Source organism: Bubalus kerabau, chromosome 10 (genome assembly GCF_029407905.1).
Source record: "Bubalus kerabau isolate K-KA32 ecotype Philippines breed swamp buffalo chromosome 10, PCC_UOA_SB_1v2, whole genome shotgun sequence".
NCBI classification, from domain to species: Eukaryota; Metazoa; Chordata; class Mammalia; order Artiodactyla; family Bovidae; genus Bubalus; species Bubalus kerabau.
Genome location: NC_073633.1, coordinates 63,025,444 through 63,045,296, shown reverse-complemented (window position 1 = coordinate 63,045,296; position 19,853 = coordinate 63,025,444). Strand labels below are relative to the sequence as shown.

General features: G+C 42.8%; 1 protein-coding gene across 1 annotated transcript in view; it reads right to left on the bottom strand.

Moving 5' to 3' along the window:
* The window catches only part of MYO5C (myosin VC), a 117,713-nt gene that overhangs the window by 48,889 nt on the left and 48,971 nt on the right, over positions 1 to 19,853 (bottom strand). Inside the window, exons 12-21 of the mRNA XM_055537948.1 lie at positions 19,285 to 19,425; positions 17,257 to 17,382; positions 13,740 to 13,823; positions 11,382 to 11,516; positions 10,455 to 10,552; positions 8,766 to 8,852; positions 8,191 to 8,302; positions 4,959 to 5,170; positions 2,320 to 2,485; positions 621 to 767 (exon numbers count right to left, since the gene is read on the bottom strand). Of these exons, the coding sequence (XP_055393923.1) occupies positions 621 to 767; positions 2,320 to 2,485; positions 4,959 to 5,170; positions 8,191 to 8,302; positions 8,766 to 8,852; positions 10,455 to 10,552; positions 11,382 to 11,516; positions 13,740 to 13,823; positions 17,257 to 17,382; positions 19,285 to 19,425 (1,308 nt within the window). The remainder of the gene's footprint in view (positions 1 to 620; positions 768 to 2,319; positions 2,486 to 4,958; positions 5,171 to 8,190; positions 8,303 to 8,765; positions 8,853 to 10,454; positions 10,553 to 11,381; positions 11,517 to 13,739; positions 13,824 to 17,256; positions 17,383 to 19,284; positions 19,426 to 19,853) is intronic.

The window sequence follows — 19,853 nt, the reverse complement described above, 5'->3', positions numbered from 1 at the left end:
TAGTCCATATAAACTGTTTAAACCTCCTAACATGGGCATAAATCTTAACAGTGTTAACAAAAAATTAATCAATAGTCAATCTAAAAAAGAAATAAAGTATTTTATTTGAGTCAACCTGAGGATTATAACCCAGGAGACAGTTTTTCAGAAAACTGGTGACTGTTCCACCTGTTAGAGGTCAAAACACAGGTATATAAGCTTTTGAGACAAAGGGCTATACATCAAAGTAAAATATTGATATTTTACACAGTCCAACAAGGCAAATAGCAAATCACTGTGACCCCTTACAGGATTTGAGCAGACTCTTATCTCTTAAGGGGCTACCTTGCTAGTTGGGACCTGAAGGAAATTGCTTTCTTTTGTGGGGGTGGGGGCGGGGTGTTAAATAGACATTTCTGTGTCCTCTAAGGGGATCCCGTTGTTGTATAGTGCAGATGCACAACATCCACTAACGGGGATAACACTGTGGCTCAAAGGGCAGAGAAAATTTTATGTTCAATTTTTATTGTCTTGCCTTAAAATAACTTTATTTCATCAACAGCATAGTTAAGGAACTAGTCTGGAACTAAAATAAATCTGTTAGAAAGAGTAAATATGAAGGATGCATACTGAACACTTACCTGGTCTTCTAACTTTTTCTGCAAACGCTGAACTCTGTAAGTGAGCTGAATGTTGAGCACGAATCGTCGGATATTCTGAAATCTGCGTCTGGCCAGCCATGCCCGGGCATATTTCTGTAGAATCACAGCCTTGTGTTCCTTCAGCATCTTTAAAAGAAGATTTTGGGAAATGCAAAATGGGTCTCTGCTGTTTTTTCTCATCAACTCTTTCAGTGTTGAAAGATGTAACTACCAGAATACTCCTACAGGGTGAAATACCAATTTTTTGTAATCAACCCACACAATTCTGTTTACCTATTTTTTTTCAGATTTTTAAAAATTGAACTCTAGTTTACTTACAATGTTGTATGAGTTTCAGGTGTACAGCAAAGTGATTCAGCTATACCTATATATATTCTTTTTCAGATTTTTTCACTATAGGTTATTACGAGATATAGTTCCCTGTGTATACTCTGTGTATAGTCTTTGTAGTTTATCTGTTTTATATATAGTAGTGTATATACGTTAATCCCAAAGTCTTAATTTTTCTACTCCCCTCCCACTATCCTCTTGGTAACTAACCCTATGTTTGTTTTCGATGTCTGTGAGCCTATTTCTGTTCTGTAAATAAGTTCATTTGCATCATTTTAAAAGATTCCACATATAAGTGATGGCATATGATATTTGTCTTTCTCTGATTTACTTCACTTACTATGATAATTTCAAGCCTCAACCATGTTGCTGCAAATGACATTATTTCACACTTTTTTAATGGCCAAATAACATTCCGGTATGTATGTGGTATGTATGTACCACATCTTGTTTATCCATTCATCTGTGAATAGACATTTAGGTTGTTTCCAGGTCCTGGCTACTGTAAACAGCGCTGCTATGAACATAGGGGTGGGTGGATTTTTTCAAATTAGAATTTGTTCTAGATATATGCCCAGGAGCAGGATTGCAGGATCATATGGTAACTTTATTTTTAGCTTTTTAAGCAGCCTCCATATGTTCTGCATAGTGGCTTCACCAATTTACATTCCCACCAAAAATGTAGGAGTGTTCCCTTTTTTCCATAACCTTTCCAGTATTTATTATTTGTATATTTTTTGATGATGGCCAATCTGACTGGTGTGAGGTACTACTTCACTGTAGTTCTGATTTGCATTTCTCTAAATAATTAGTGATGCTGAGAATCTTTTCATGTGCCTCTTGGCCATCTGCATGTCTTCTTTGGAGAAATGTCTATTTAGGTCTTCTGCCCATTTTTTGACTGGGTTGTGTTTAGTAGGAGAAGGCAATGGCACCCCACTCCAGTACTCTTGCCTGGAAAATCCCATGGATGGAGGAGCCTGGTAGGCTGCAGTCCATGGGCTTGCTAAGAGTCAGACACGACTGAGCGACTTCACTTTCACTTTTCATTTTTATGCATTGGAGAAGGAAATGGCAACCCACTCCAGTGTTCTTGCCTGGAGAATCCCAGGGACGGGGGAGCCTGGTGGGCTGCTGTCTATGGGGTTGCACAGAGTTGGACACGACTGAAGCGACTTAGCAGTAGCAGTGTTTAGTAGTATAAGCTATTTGTATGTTTTGGAAATTAATCCTTTGTTGGTAGCATCACTTGCAGATATTTTCTCCTACCTAGACTTTGGAAACAAAAACCAAATCCTGGCTGCAGCAGACACATATGAACAGACATTCATATCTCAGAAAGTCACACCTTTTGATACCTCCTCCTTGCCAGGAATCCTCGGGTGTAGGCCTGGATGGTGATGGTGGCCACACGAATCAGCTGGTACAAGTTGCGGACGAGATACGCTCGACAGTACTTCTGAATGACAATGGCTGCCCACGCTTCTTTTAAGGCGGTGGCGGTAACAGCTTTCCTTGGTTAAAAAGAATGCAGCGTAAACCTGTTGCCAATGGGGCACTGACTTCCACCCCAGAGCAACCAGCTCGCACAATACTTCTTAACTGAGGCGTATTCCAAAGTTCTGCAAATTATGCATTAAACACTGGAATGGTTTACGCTAACGTCTAGTCAAGATCAGTGTTATTACTTCTTCTTTCCATCCTGATCCGAACATGGATCTGTTCCAGGAACGAGGCACCACAGGGGAACTATGCCACTGTTCACATTCAGGCTGATCACCCCACCATCACTCACATACCCACAGAGGCTGTGACAACATAACTGTGCTTTGGCTTTGCGCTTGCTCATTCATCTAGTCATTCATGTGGGAGATCATGCTGGCACCTCCAGATCAGGGGTTGAAAAACTATGGCCTTGGGGCCACAGCTGCACCCTCCCACCTGCTATTGTGACATTTTGTTGTAATATAGCCGCACTTATTATTTACATATAGCCCATGGCTGATTTCATGCTACAAAGGTAGAGTTTAATAGTTGTGAGAGAAACTGCAAGACTCCCAAAAGCCCAAATATTTGGCCCTTACAGAAAAAGTTTGTCAACTCCTATCTGACGGCCTGGAGGTGAGGAGGAAGTTCTTACCTGCAGAGTTTACAACCTCGTAAAACAGACTTAGAGATGGTCAAGTGGGATAAGAAGAAAAATAAAATTACTACTAAAAGATCTGTAAGAGAGATCTTACTGAACTATCATTCTGCTTGGGAAGAACTGACATGTCAGCCAGGCTTGACAGAAAAGTAGGATTTCTGAAGACAGTAAAGGCTGGAAAAGGCATTTCAGACTAAGGGACAGGTGAAGACATGGAGGCTTAGCAGTGCCTGAAACATTCAGAAGAAGAGAATTTGTCTGGAGTTGCTAGAATATAAGATACATGGAGAAAACTGGTAGTTAGTGAGGTGAGAAAAAATAGATGGGGACTGTTTGTTATCAAAATATGTATTTACTGAACACAAACTATGTGCCACTCACTGTGCTGGGTCCTAGATATGGATGCAGAGGTAACCAGGCAAGTATCATCCCTGTCCTCTCAGAGCGTCTGTGCTTATGGCTCCATCCAAGCCATAGGGATCCATGAGTACCATGTCAAAGGCTGAGTGCCCTTCCCTGGGAAACAGGGGCCACTGCAAGCATGAGAGGCAGGAGCAGGGGCTCTATGAGGCCCTGCTTTAGAAGTCAGGAAGGAGAGGCAGCGGGTAGAGGGCTGTGCTATAGAGTGAAACACAAATGATGATGAAGGCTCCATGCAGGGCAGGGGTGTGGGAATGAAATAAGCAGGACAGACACAGGAGGCAAACGGAGGAAGCATGAGTTTGGGGAAGACAGTAACTCTGGAATTTCCTGCCCTGGGGACTCCTGCTATTAACTGAAACCAGAGGCTTGAGAGGGAGAGAGAGGCTGACTGTAAGTGTATGTAAGATGGTTGCCTAGGGGAGCGTGGGCCAGGAGGTAGGGGCAGGGTGGTGGAATGGCAAGCCCAGTTTGGGGTGGGCTGAGATGAAGGCTGTGGTGTGTCAGTCACGTGGAGGAGCCCAGACACTGCTGGCGGTCAGGCATAAGGCTCAGGATGAGGGAACCTGAGCTACACAGCCTATCTTTAAAAACCTGGCTCTCCTACTACCATCACAGCAAGGGAAGGAGGGAGGCTGGGCAGACACAGAGATGCACGCAGTGCTATCCAGGAAGGATGCTCGTCTCGCTGGCCGTCCCAGGACAGCCTCTTGGGAACGCTCACAGAGGGGTGGGATGGCTGTGTCCTCCACTCGGGCAGCCCTACCCAGGGGCCTCATTGCTTGCAGGCAGAGCCTTGCCACGGTCTCCTCAGGCATGGTCTGCCCCCACTACCTGCAAGTTAGACTGGTCAGTGGTGTCCTTACTCAGAAGCTTCACTTGGATCCTGATCACCCTTTGGCGTTTTCAGTTCCCAAGGACTAGCGGCTCAGCCTGTCTACCTGGTCTCCCCAGGAATTCTGGCCCTCTTCAGCAACACCCTGATTGGGCTTTCCCTCATCAAGGTCTTGGTTGCCACCTCTGCCGTGTGGGGACAGTATGCAGAGTCAGCACCACCTGCCCCCAAGGACACACCCGTCTGCTCTCGAGGCTCACAGCCACCTGTGCATCCACACACACATCTGCACCTGGGTCCTGGGAGAAAAGAGGCCCTGGAGGTGATAGGGAAGAAAGTCGTACAGTTGCTCAAGTTTTCTTGGTTCCAATTCAGAGGGTAAAGAATCTGCCTGCAATGCAGGAGACCCAGGTTTGATCCCTGGGTCTGGCAGATCTGGAGAAGGGAATAGCTATCCAATTTCCAATTGCCTGAAGAATTCCATGGACAGAGGAGCCTGGCAGGCTACAGATCATGGGGTCTCAATGAGTGGCACATGACTGAGCAACTAACACTTACCCAATTTTCACTCCTGGTTTCAACGTACCTCACGGTTTTCTGACCCCGGAAGTACTGCTGGATGATCAGGGCTGCTCGTCTCTCTCTGAGGAATTTTTTTCTCTGGAGCCAGCCACGGACATGCTTTTGTATCACAATACAACCCTGTCTCAGTTTATCCAACCGGAGTTTTTCTAAATAAGCCACTTGCCCTGCTCTGAAGAAAATTTTGGTTTTACCAAACTGGTACTGATTAGAATCCTGGAAGAGAAAAATGACATAATCAGAACAAACTGTCAAATTTTCTGCAGTATTTGCAAAAGATGTTTAGAGATCCAAACACACCACCAATATTGTTATTTTGACATCTCTGTTCTTTGACATAAAGAGGAAAACTGATTGTGACCTGGAAGTTTATGTTTTGCCTTTTTTGTTTAAAGACTTTTTGGAAGAAGAAGTGGACAGGAGGGTGAGAGTTGTGTCTGTGGGGTGAGGGGGGATGTTTGCATTGTGGATGATTTTCAACTGGGCTGCTGGGGAGCTCCAGCCACTTACAGGTGGTTTTCACAGAAGGGCAGAGGTGCCTGGAAAGGCTTCATTTCTTCTTCATTTGCCATCTCTTCACCACTCTTCCAACAAAACGAGAGAAGAGTCTCTACATGGACATCACCAGATGGCCAACACCGAAATCAGACTGATCTTTGCAGCCAAAGATGGAGAAGCTCTCTACAGTCAGCAAAAACAAGACCAGGAGCTGACTGTGGCTCAGATCATGAACTCCTTATTGCCAAACTCAGACTAAAGTTGAAGAAAATGGTGAAAACACTAGACCATTCAGGTATGACCTAAATCAAATCCCTTATGACTATACACTGGAAGAAATAGATTTAAGGGATTAGATCTGATAGACAGATTGCCTGATGAACTATGGACAGAGGTTCGTGACCTTGTACAGGAGACAGGGATCAAGACCATCGCCATGGAAAAGAAATGCAAAAAAGCAAAATGGCTGTCTGAGGAGGCCTTACAAATAGCTGTGAAAAGAAGAGAAGTGAAGGAGAAAAGGAAAGATATACCCATTTGAATGCAGAGTTCCAAAGAATAGCAAGGAGAGATAAGAAAGCCTTCCTCAGTGATCAGTGCAAAGAAATAGAGGAAAACAATACAATGGGAAAGACTAGAGATCTCTTCAAGAAAATTAGAGATACCAAGGGAACATTTCATGCAAAGATGGGCTCGATAAAGGACAGAAATGGTATGGACCTAACAGAAGCAGAAGCTATTAAGAAGAGATGGCAAGAATACACAGAAGAACTGTACAATTAAGATCTTCACGACCCAGATAATCATGATGGTGGGATCACTCACCTAGAGCCAGACATCCTGGAATGTGAAGTCAAGTGGGCCTTAGAAAGCATCACTACGAACAAAGCTAGTGGAGGTGATGGAATTCCAGTGGAGCTATTTCAAATCCTGAAAGATGATGCTGTGAAAGTGCTGCACTCAATATGCCAGCAAATTTTGAAAACTCAGCAGTGGCCACAGGACTGGAAAAGGTCAGTTTTCATTCCAATCTCAAAGAAAGGCAATGCCAAAGAATGCTCAAACTACCACACAATTGCACTCATCTCACATGCTAGCAAAGTAATGCTCAAAATTCTCCAAGCCAGGCTTCAGCTATACATGAACTGTGAATTTCCAGATGTTCAAGCTGGTCTTAGAAAAGACAGAGGAACAAGAGATCAAATTTCCAACATCTGCTGGATCATCAAAAAAGCAAGAGAGTTCCAGAAAAACATCTATTTCTGCTTTATTGACTATGCCAAAGCCTTGGACTGTGTGGATCACAATAAACTGTGGAAAATTCTTCAAGAGATGGGAATACCAGACCACCTGACCTGCCTCTTGAGAAACCTCTATGCAGGTCAGGAAGCAACAGTTAGAACTGGACATGGAACAACAGATTGGTTCCAAATAGGAAAAGGAGTACATCAAGGCTGTATATTGTTACCCTGCTTATTTAACTTATATGCAGAGTACATCATGAGAAACGCTGGACTGGAAGACGCACAAGCTGGAATCAAGATTGCCGGGAGAAATATCAATAACCTCAGATATGCAGATGACACCACCCTTATGGCAGAGTGAAGAAGAACTAAAGAGCCTCTTGATGAAAGTGAAAGAGGAGAGTGAAAAAGTTGGCTTAAAGCTCAACATTCAGAAAACGAAGATCATGGCATCCAGTCCCATCACTTCACGGCAAATAGATGGGGAAACAGTGGAAACAGTGGCTGACTTTATGTTTCTGGGCTCCAAAATCACTGCAGATGGTGACTGCTGCCGTGAAATTAAAAGACGTTTACTCCTTGGAAGGAAAGTTATGACCAACCTAGATAGCATATTGAAAAGTAGAGACATTGCTTTGTCAACAAAGGTCCATCTAGTCAAGGCTATGGTTTTTCCAGTGGTCATGTATGGATGTGAGAGTTGGAGTATAAAGAAAGCTGAGCACCAAAGAATTGATGCTTTTGAACTGTGGTGCTGGAGAAGACTCTTGCGACTCCCTTGGACTGCAAGGAGATCTAACCAGTCCATCCTAAAGGAGATCAGTCCTGGGTATTCATTGGAAGGACTGATGTTGAAGCTGAAACTCCAATACTTTGGCCACCTGATGCGAAGAGCTGACTCATTGGAAAAGACCCTGATGCTGGGAAAGATTGAGGGCAGGAGGAGGAGGGGACGACAGAGGATGAGTTGGTTGGATGGCATCACTGACTCAATGGACATGGGTTTGAGTAAACTCCAGGAGTTGGTGATGGACAGGGAGGCCTGGCATGTTGCAGTCCATTTTCAGGCATGACTGAGTAACTGAACTGAACTGGACACCACTCCTCTCCTGGCCATCAGAGCTACTTCCCCCATCTCTTTTCTGTCAAAACTCATGGCTTCAACAACCCTCTAAATCCACACTGAGAGCCACGACCTGGCTTAATGACTGTGTAGCTGAATGTGTAACATAAGTTAGGCCCACAGAAGTTGCTGGGTTGCAGGAGAGTCCAGCAGGACAGGAGGACTTAGTGGGGTAGGGGAGGGACCCTGAAGACGAGTCCTGCTGTTGGGAGATGATGCTCCATGAGTTAGTCTGCTCTGACCTCTTTAGCACACAGACACTCGGGCACATCTTCTTTCTTCCCAGGCATTCATGACATTTACGGCCCCGAGACACAGGCAAAGATGAGGCAAGTGCTTGGGAGCCCTTGATTCCAGGAAGGAGGACTGACCTGGATGAGCCGGTGTAAGACCAATTTGCACACTTCCTTCTTATCGCTGAATGAAAGCTCCTGCTTGGTCATGAGGACCCCATAGCGGCTGTAGAACTCAATGTATGTCCACCTGGAAAACCAAGGCAGACCTGAGGAGGCAGGCTGGAGGAAAGCACATGCTGTCTGTGGACCCCACAGGCTTACTTGCCACTGTTTTGGGGGCCTTGACCTTTGACCCAGAGATGCTGGGACACCGCCCAAGCCTCACCTGAGCACACTTGTGTGCTCCCTGGATGACTTTTGTTAATGCTCCACTTCAACAACTGTCTCCCCCGCCCCCTCCAGACCACTGTCCCAGGAGCCCTGGGGGGGCAGCAGGTGACCCTCACTAGGACAGATGGGGTGGCGGGTGGTGACGGTGGCCTCTGTCTACCATGCTGCCCATCTATCACCCTCTCTGACCTTCCCACAGCATGGTGGGATATCTTATGGACAGATCTGCCGGAACACAAGGCAGTTCCTCCCTGCCTTGGTTCTCAGCACAGACCTGAAGTTGGACACTCTTCCCCCCACATGAGGAGCTGACAACATACCTAGAAGGGTAGCTCTGGGCACTAATGCGAATCGTTTCTAAGACGCCACAGGCTCGCAGCTGCTGAACAATTCTTTTGGAGTCAAACCTTAAGGACGATTTGATCACGTGTTAAACCATCATAGTTGACAAACAGGCCCATAAACAGTGTAGCAGACCTGCCCCGACTGTGAGCTCCTGGGGACCAGGATCTGCCTGTCTGACCCCCAAGCCCAGCAGATACTTGATAAATACATGTTGGATGTCATTGAGGGTAGCACCTCTGTGGAACAGTTCAGAAGCCACACTGAGGACACGGAAAGGACCAGTTGATTGTTACTTTTTTTTTGGAGTTTCAAATCAGCTTTCTAAAGACTATCCAGTGTGAATTAATAGTTGAAGAATGTATGACATTTGAGAATAGTTCCAATTAAAAGTAAACTATTGAAATTTAGGTTATTAAAATAATAAATATGAAGCAGAATATATATACTTACATAAATATAGAACTTCTTTAATCTACCATTCTTCATTATGATGGTATGCCATCACTTGGGCTAAGATGAATGTATTCCCTAGGTCTACATCCAAACTGTTGTTCTGTACTTACTATAATTTTGAACCACAACATTTTAAAAATATTTTATGTCTTGATAAAAAAACTTTAAATTATTGTAAGAAAACAATTAATAAATAACAAACATTTAGGAGAAATAGATCATGAAAATCTGCTTCAGTTTTTAGATTCAAATGAATAAATGTTTAAAAGTTTTTGGTAGATACACAGTAACTTAATTTCAGTAATTTGACTTTCAAAATATTTACCTCAAACTAACTTTTTAACATCTGTTTTACTCTTTATAGTATGATCATCTAGAGGGCTCCAAAAAACCATATGCTAATCTTAATAGATGCAGAAAAGGCTTTCAACAAAATTCAACATTTATTTATTATAAAAACTCTCCAGAAAGTGGTAAGGAGGGAACCTACTTCCACATAATAAAGGCCCTGTATGATACACCCCCAGTAAACATTATTCTCAATGGGGAAGAACTGAAAGCATCTCCTCTGGGAGCAGCTGATTCTGACCAAGAGGGCAGGGAGCAGCTTTGTGGGGAAACGACAACCAGAGTGAGAGAAACATCCAAGTTCACCCATCCTAGCACCCACACGTTGCTATGTTCCCTGTACAAGACACTCCCCAGGTGGCCCTCTGGCCTAGGTCTGACCCTCTGAGGACCCCAGACACAGGACAGTAGAGCCCCTAAGGTGCCTCTCAGCTCGAGTCACCTAAGAGACCCTCTGTAACTTCTACTCATGGGTTCGGGTCTTCCTCTTGGGGCCCCAGAAAACAAGCTTAAGACCTCATGCCAGGTTTGAAGGCAAAACTTCAGACCCCTCTACAGCCTTTCTACTGAAAACACATACAAATTTTTACCATCAAGGAAAATGTTCTGGCTTTCTCAGTTGCATAAGCCCTAGCCGTAGAATAATTCTTTCAGATTTAGCCCCTTTGCTTAATCCTGGAGATGAGCCGGCTTAGCCAGAGGGGTTGAACTAATACTAGATGTAGAGGGCAGACTTGTTTTGAATCATTTAAAAACCCAGAAATAGTAAAGTTCTAGACAATTATAAGCAAATTCTCCAACATCATGACAGAGACAGCTTTCTCGGTGTTTGCCCCCACCCTCCTCTGTTGCAGAACACTTACTCAAAGGGCAGTTTCTCATCATTTGGCTTAATGCATCGGACATAGTGGGGAGTGGTGGCGTTGAGTGTCTCCATGAGCAAGTACAGAGAGCTGCGGAACTAGGAAACAAGGTCAGGTGACAAACATTGCCCTGAATATAACGCTTAGATGAAGGTTAAAAGAAAAATGGGTCTCTACTGTATAGCACAGGGAACTCTGCTCAATGTCGTGTGGCAGTCTGGATGGGAGGGGAGTTTGGGGGAGAATGGATACATGTATATGTATGGCTGGGTCCCTTGCTGTTCATCTGAAACTATCACAACATTGTTAATCAGCTATACTCCAGTATAAAATAGAAAGTTAAAAAAAGAGGTTCAACCTTGATAAGTTACTCAAGAAGAGGAAAAATGAAATTCATGCATCAACATCTATTATGAAAGGTTTTAGTCTATGACTAGGTTTATCTCAGCATATCCTACTTTTACGGACAGAGCAGTTCTCTGTCCAATACTCCCCAACAGCCAAGGGCTTAGTGAGTCAGGTTATTGTGCAAACATACGGTTTGCTCAGGTGCGTGTAGCCTTAGAGGTGGAGGCACCATGACGATGAACTACTACTCTTCTTTGCATTTATATTAGATTTGAAGAAACCCAGTGCCAGTGTCCATGTCCATGGCTTCCTAGGTAATGCAATGGTAAAGAATCTGCCTGCCAGTGCGGCAGACATAAGAGACATGGGTTTGATCCCTGGGTCTGGAAGATCCCCAGGAGGAGGGTGTGGCAACCCATGCCAGTATTCTTGCCTGGAGAATCTCATGGAGAGAGGAGCCTAGCAGGCTATAGTCCAAAGGGTCACAAAGAATCAGATACGACTGAGCACAGCACAGTGTCCAGGCCCAGAATGGTCCCACCCAGCCCTGATCCCTGCCCTCAGCCACTCTCTGGGTACCTTGCTCCCCACGGTGCTCCGGAAATGCTTGTTGTTTGGCTTGATGACTGGCTTTGCAGATTTCACTGTGATCGCTGAACCAAACGGGGAAGAAGGAACTGGATTTTCTTGAAAAAAGTTGGCACAGAGATGAAACTAAGAAGAACAGAGAGGATTTTAATGTCAAAAGTGTTTGCCCACAGTCCTCAGCTGGTATAATCGAGGAAAAGGTCACCATAATCCCAACCTGTCTAAACCAGTGGTGGGTAAAGTAACAATCCTGGCCAAATCTCAGTTCCACAGGGGGATCACCCTCACTGGGGATGACTGATGGTTTCTTTCCCAGGAACAAGAGCAGGAAGGAAACCATGTGAATGTCTGTATGTGGGTATCACTCCAAGAGTCAGAAAACGAGATAATCTTCCTCCTTCTGTGCCTCGGCTCATGTTGCTTCTGCACTTGGAATCTCTTCCCTCCTAACCTCACATTCTTAGCCCTACAGATTTAACTGTTGTTCAGTCACTAAATTGTGCTGGACTCTTTGTGACCACATGGACTGCAGCCTGCCAGGTTCCTCTGTCTTCCACCATCTCCTAGAATTTGCTCAAATTCATGTCCAATGAGTTGGTGATGCTATCTAAACCCTACCCATTATTTAAGGTTCTATTATAATATTTTCAGTCCCACTCCCTTAAGAATACCTTTCCTGGTGTCACAGCACATATTAATTCCAACTTCCTCTGAGTTATCTTAATCTTTAATCTGTACCTTTTTTTAAGACACTACTTTCTACTCCACATCACTTTTTCCTTTAAATGCCTTATCTCTTGGAGAAGACCTTATGTTTTCTTCTTTTAAATCAGACATTGAGAATCTCCTTTGGGGGAGAGTTCTTGCCTGATGTATCCTGTAGCCCCCATGGAACAAGTGAATCTGAAATTCCCAGGCCTCTGATAGCTTGTGGGTTTAGTGGAGAGACCCATCTGTGCTTCATGGCAATCTGAATCCCTCTTGAGGAATTCAGCATGCTGGACCCCAAGCTGGCCTGGGGTGAGTAAACAATCGGTAAATTATGTCAACTAATTTGGTACACAAAATACAGACTATTTCTACATTGAATTCTCTGTCATAAATCAATTTTAATAACTGAAGTTTCCATGGCCTGTGATTTATTTATGACCATTAGGGGAAGTGCTCAGGCTTATTTGGGAAACTGTCAAAACACCTGAGCATTAACAAAGGACAAGAGACCTTCAAAAACAAGGAAAGTAAGTATGATAATCAAATCTTCACAAAAAATGAAGGACTGTATATGAAACATCCTTATTTTCAAACTAAGAATTTGATAAAAATGTTTAAGGAGGAAAAGAAAAAGCCAGAAGTCACTCTTAGGGTGACACTTTGGCACATGGTACCATGGATTCAAGGAGCCCACGTTCACAGAGCAGCACCCTGCCTTGCTCTGGTTTCCTTGAGCGCTTACTTAGCACTGCCTTCCATGAATTGCTCTCATCTGGGAGGTAGGCTGCTCCCTGTGCGACGTGAGCTCCTTGAGGCCAGGAGCCCTATCTGCCTTGTTTACTGCTGTTTCCCCAGAGTCTAGGACAGTGCCTGGTGTGCGGTAGGTGCCCTATAAATATCTGTGAGTGAAGGTATAAAGTGTGAATGACTTTTTAAATGATCATCTTCGCTGTCCTTCCTCTCTATCATCGGCACATTTGATTTTTGATTTTGCATGTAGTAAAAATTTGAATGCTTTCAGAAGCTAGAAACATATTTTAGTGCCAATTCTAAAATGGTCATTTTTTTGTTTGTATATGAAACCACCTTGAGTGGCATCTAGCTTTCTAATGAAGAAGGACGATACAGTTGGGATTAAATATCTTGGACTAGCACTGGATCTTCTGAAGCATCTGGCCAGCCTGGTATCCTGTGAAAGTTTTTTTGTGTTCTGGGTAGACATTCTTATACAGTATTGTCTTTAAAATTAGATTGTCTCTTCTATATTGAAAGCATTTTTATATTTTCTAATTTAAAAATTAGTATTTTCTTATAGATAGTGTGCAATAAAGCTGAAGAAGGATGTATGGTTTTTGCAAATACTTTAAGAGGAAATAAAATTTTAGATTTGCAAAATTAATATATTGTATTGGCACAAAATAGTTTTAAATTATAATTTAAAAAGCTCTCTAAAAATAAAAATAAAACAAAATAAAATACTCATCACTATACTAATGAGGATGATTTTTTGTATGTAGAAGCTACAATTTATTGTTACAAGACAGATAACATGCACATGTTTCTTTCTCTTGATACACATCTAGATCCATGTCAAGTACACAATGAATAACATCAATTACCCTTTAGTACTTTACAAACCTTGCTTGCTCTCAGGATTTCAACCAGCATGTCATAGACGGTATCTCTGTTCTTCTCAAGGAAACCTTCACATTTATACTCTACCTATGCAAACAAAGGAGTTATTTCCAAAGAGGCAAAAGCTGAGAGCATCTAAGTACCACAAGTTTCTTTTTTTTTAAGAAAGATTAATGAAGGGGCTATAAAAGCAATGTTTTAAAAAGAGATTCAGTTTCCGTTCATCTCAGCAACCTTATTATATTATAGAAAGCTTGGAAAGCTGGGGCTGTGTCATCTGATGGAAAGCACCATGTTCTCCCACTGCCTGGACTTCTCACTGGCCACTCTACACTCACCTACACTCACCTGTTAGTTTCCACTGGCCACAGGTGACTGACTGTTCCCTGTTATATGTGCAATTAATAAATGAAGACCTCACTTAGGGTTCTCTGTGCCTTTGAAGTCACCCGGAGGAGCAGAAAAGCTCAGGGGTATCCTCTGAGTTCAAACAGAAATGTCTTCCTGAATCAGCATTAATGTGGTAAAAAGAAAAGAAAAACTGACCAGCTGACCACACAGCTTTCCAAGGCACAAACCCCTTAGAGTCAGATTTACAGTGGGTTAGAGTTTGGTTTAGAAAAACCCTCCATGAAGTCCTTTCTGATTCATAAGGCTTCTTGAATCTGTAACAAAAAAATAGCCAGAGTGGCTCCTTAAATATTCAAATCTCTAGTTAGTGACAAAGCTACAGTCATCAAAACAGTATGGCACTGGCATAAAGACAGACACATAAATCAATATAACAGAGTAGAGAGCCCAGAAACGAACCCACACTTTTGTGGACAATTAATCTATGACAAAGGAGGCAAGAGCATACGGTGGGGAAAAGACAGCTTCTCTGATAAGTGGTGTTGGGGAAACTGGACAGCTACATGTAAAAGAATCAAACTGGACTACTCCCACATCATGCACAAAAATAAATTCAAAATGGATTAAAATTTAAATGTAAGACCTGAAAACATAAAACTTATAAAAGAGAACATAGGTAGCATGCTCTTTGACATTGGTCTTAGTAACACTTTGGGGGATATGTTTCCTCAGACCAGGGAAACAAAAGCAAAAATAAATCAGGCTACACCAAACTAAGAAGTTTTTACACAGCAAAGGAAACTAATAACAAAACAAAAAGGCCACCTACAGAATGGAGAAGTTATTTGCAAATGATATATCTGATAAGGGATTAATATCCAAAATACAAGAACTTATACAACTCAACTACAAAAAAAGAGTCCTATTTCAAAAATGAGCAGAGAATCTGAATAGATATTTTCCCAAAAAAGACAAATAGATGGTCACCAGGCACATGAAAAGATACTCAGGGCTACTAATCACTGGAGAAATCCAAATCAAAGCCACAGTGAGATAAACCTCACACCTGTCAGAATAGCTATCATTGAAAAGACAACAAATAACAAGTGTTGGTAAGGATGTGGGGAAAAGAGAACACTTGTGTACTGTCAGTGGGCATGCAGATTGGTGCAGCCACTATGGAAAACAGTATGGAGTTTACTCAAAAAATTAAAAATAGAATTACCATTTGATTCAACAATTCCACTCCTGGGGGTGTGTGTGTATGTATATATATATCTCAAGAAAACCAAAACACTAATTCAAAAAGATATGTGCACCCCTGTTGTTCATCGCAGCACTATTTACAACAGTCAAATTTCTGGACTGTTATTTTAAAATGTGATATTCTTCATAAATAAAAAAACATTTTAAAAATTGTGAACAAACAGGCTCTTGGGGTGCTGGAATGTGGAGGCAGAGAGGGTGTTCAGGCACCCTTGACAAGGACTCTGCTTTGTCCCATGGGTAGGAAAGTATCCTTACTGGTGCACAGTTTGGGTTAGGAACCAGGAACGCTGGCTGTCTGTAAATACACCCGTGTGAATAAAGCACGAGGACTGTTGTGTAAGTTCTTCCAGGCTGGTGTGTGAGCCACTAGATAAACAAGCAATGGTGTAATAAATAGAGAGCTTTCCCAGGAGACTGTCTGCAGGGACTGTGTCACAGGCAGCTGAGTGTCTCTGTCTGGGCTCTGAGGACCACGGCAAAGTGTGCTGACGTACTGTATCTAAGCACAGCTGCCTTGTTCTGAAGACAATTTTATTTTCCTGGCTAATTAAATTGAGAATGTAAGCTAACGCTATGGCATGTGTGGTTTCTTCCCTCCAATCCACAGTTCACACAAAATGCAGCATTGTTAGCTCTCTTAAGAGGATCCTCTTAGAAGTACCAAATGACAAGAATTAAATGTACAGAAACCATGTACTATAGACAGGGTCTCTTGAAGTAAATCCCATATATGTGCTTTGCAGGAAGTCTGATACCTTTTTTTTTTTTTAACTTGGGATCACAACTGAAATTATAAAGGACAGCTAGAAAATATAACTTGCTATATCAACACTCGTTTCATGCGCATCTCTTCAGGAGCCTATGTGAAAAACTAAAGCACTAAAAGGCACTAAAAGGCGATCATGTTTAACAGCGCTCCTCTCGCCCACACAGGTTATTAGAGCTGAGCAGCTGGCTGTCCCCTCCGCTGCCCCTGTGGGCACCCAGGCACGGCCAGCAGACTGACCCACAGCATCAGCGGCTAGGACACACAAGCCCAGGCTGTCCCCATGATCCCAAGGTGCAGGCCAGGCCACAGGAGTAACACCCAACTATGTAATAAAGCAGAGAGCAGGAGTTTTCTTGAGAAAGGAAAGTAAGATGAGAAAGCATGTTTAGGGCAGGTGGCTATGGTGAATTGTCTAATCCTTCCATTTCCTAAGCTTTCTGTAATTCAATTTTTTAAAAATAATTTTTGAAATTAAAGTAACATTTTTCCATAAGAAATTGGAGATATACAAAGAAAACAAAGATCACCTAGAAAACCCATCATCTTGAGTCAATCTATGTTACCAAAGTAATAAATAAATTATGACAATAAAAAAGCAAAGGGTCAAAAAAAAAGACATAGTTTTCAGTGTAGGAAACAACTACTCTGTCTTTTTTAAAAAATTAATTTATTTTGGCTGTGCTGGGTCTTAGTTGTGGCACACAAACTCTTATTTGTGGCATGTGAGATCTAGTTCCCTGACCAGGGACTGAACCCAGGCCCCTGCATCGGGAGCATGGACTTTTTGCCACTGGACCACCTGGGAGGTCCCTATCTGGTCTTGATTATAACAATTTCATAGAGAAAATAAACTGATAAATGGTTAATGAACTTACGATAAGCCCCAAATCAGAAATGAGGTCCATTGGCAATATGTTTACTTTTAAAAATATAATCGAAACTCATGTATTATGTGATAAAGCCAAATTGAGAACTGTCACACACACGCGTGCATACACATAAGTATTCCTCATCATAGCTACACGCTAAGTGTGACAATTCTGACCAGAAAAGCCCCTGGCTTGCCTGCTCATCCCAGGGGACAGCTAGACAGCCGTGGGCAGACAGCTCTGCCCCAGACTCTCACTGTACCTTATCTGCAAAGTGCTGGATGATAAAGGAGGTGTTTGACATTCTGGGTTTTTCAAACAAAGAGTTTTTGTTGACAAAATTATTATACAGCTTTTGAAGCCAGTTTTCATCAGTCCCATGTGGTAACTGGAAGAGAAAAGCAAACCAAATAGCAAGTAAGACAACTAGAGACAAAAGATTAACCAAGGGGAGGAAAAGTGTTAATTCTAAGAAACCAAGATGAGCTGCACTTCCAAGTGGACTGCTCGACACGGGAGGCTCCTTTTTCAACAGCAAGAGAGGCAAGAGTCTGTCTTTGCTTTTATTCTTTAGAGTGATATTTCAATAGACATTTTATCAATGCTGTTTTAGAAGAACAAGATGTTATCAATGAAAAGGAAACAGTGATATAATCATATAAGGATGAAGGATTTTATTTCTGCAAAACTGGCAGTATTTTAATATTTTTTCCCAAAGTAGTCTAAAGATTCAGGAAAAAGCAGCATAAATTCCATTAGGTGAAAACAATTATTATTCTTGGTTGAATGGAGAAAGATTGGCACCGAAATGTAGTCCCTTCCATCTCCTGCCTCAGGAAGAATTTTTCTTTTGTTTTACTGCCTAGTTAATAACTCCCTCCTTGAACTAAGGTAACCTTAGTTCAACTTACACTAAGCTAGTTGCAGCACTTGTTCTTGACACTGGTGATTTTGAAGCTATCACCAGCTATATTCAGCCTGAGCTCTGTGAATCTAATACTCCATAGTGTCCAAATGACACCTGCCAACTTCTTTGTGACACTGGTCACCTAGGGACTATCTCTGTAGTGTTAGTCACTCGGTTGAATCCGACTCTTTGCGATGTTATGGACTGTCGCCCGCCAGGCTCCTCCTGTCCATGGGATTCTTCAGGCAAGAATACTGGAGAGGGCAGCCATTTTCTCCTCCAGGGGATCTTCCCAACCCAGGGATGCAACACAGGTCTCCTGTGTTGCAGGGAGATTCTTTACCATCTGAGACAACAGGGAAGCTCTGTAGATTTGGTACAAATATTCCTAGAGCCCACATTGGCCTCTGAACCCTGCCCCCAGTAGATCATTCCAGAATGTTTGGCCTTGATGCTTGCCTTTTAATCTTACATCACTGCAGGGACTAAAACATAGGTGGCATCAGAAAGGATGGTTTGTGAGAAGAACCATGCAATTGAGAATTATAGGGAGAAAATACCAGTACGTCTTCAACATTATAATCATGGAAAAGTGAAGTCGTTCAGTCGTGTCCGATTCTTTGCGACCCCATGGACTGTAGCCTACCACGCTTCTCCGTCCAGGGGATTTTCCAGGCAAGAGTACTGGAGTGGGTTGCCATTTCCTTCTCCAGAGGATCTTCCTGATTCAGGGATTGAACCCAGGTCTTCCGCATTGTAAGCAAGACGCTTTACCGTCTGAGCATGGAAGGGGGTGATAAATCTTTGGAAAAAAAAATAAGATGTGTGTGTTTAAACATTAAAATATCAATTTCCAACCAAAAAGACCAAATACCGTCCTAGGGATTATTTTCTCCTATGGCCCCATGAAGGCCACTGCTAGGCTGACTCACTCTAAAGTTGTTCCTCCCAGAGGGGAATAACAATAGGAAAACTCCTAGAGACTCTTTTCCCAATTGTATGATGTTGATTTTTCAGCTGTACCTCCCAGTGGATGACTCATGGAATCAGGAAGTAAGAGAAAACTCAATTCCTGTTAGTCATTAACAACTGGAGTGTGGTCACTTGCTGTTTCCATGTCTACTCTCTATACACACCCAGAGACAGCTTCAAAGGGCTCCTCCATGCTAGACATGACCTAAGAGGTGGGCTATACATGCTGAGGGTGGGAGGTTTACCCGGCCTCTTGGGGTTCCTGCTATGGACTGCTGTCCCAGAATTAACAGCCAATCAACTGGTAATTGATCAATCAGGAATTTACATGTAGATTTTTAAAAATTCTATTTGGAAATAGGCTCATCTATTATTGCTCTGAAGTTAAAGAAAATTATTTTTAAAAGTTACCAAGCATTCTTCATCCAGTAACTCCAAAATGCCCATTTTTGCTTCAATCAGGTCAATGACTGGTTGGTTGTCATAAAAGTCTATCAGAGTCCAAGGAATGTCTTCCTTCATATACTCTTCTTGTTCAAGTTTAAAGACATGCTGGAAATCCACAAGTTAATATAGAAAGTAAAAGAGAGTATTAGAGTGTGCTTCTGAAGAGCAGGACATAAACATTTGGAAAATGTAGGAACATGACTTGATTTGTAGTGTTTATGGAAGTCTCTGAGGTGCACGTCACTCCCCTTTCCCACAATCAATGCTGCTGAGGTCCTAACCTGGGTCTAGTTGTCATCTTGCTGCCCAGGCTGAGTGGGTCCCCACATCCTGGGGTGTAAACTCTGGGCCAGCCTGCCACCTTTGGCACTCAAGATGGCCCTGGAGCCTCTCCCTGCTCAGCCACTGCTGCTGTCAAACATGGAGCCAGTCTCTTTGGGTTAAGAGCAAGCCCACCCGAGAGGGCTGGCTGTGGGGCCAGTGTGAGATGCTAACAACTTGAAGAGCTTTGTGCATTACTTGTTTGAGCCACA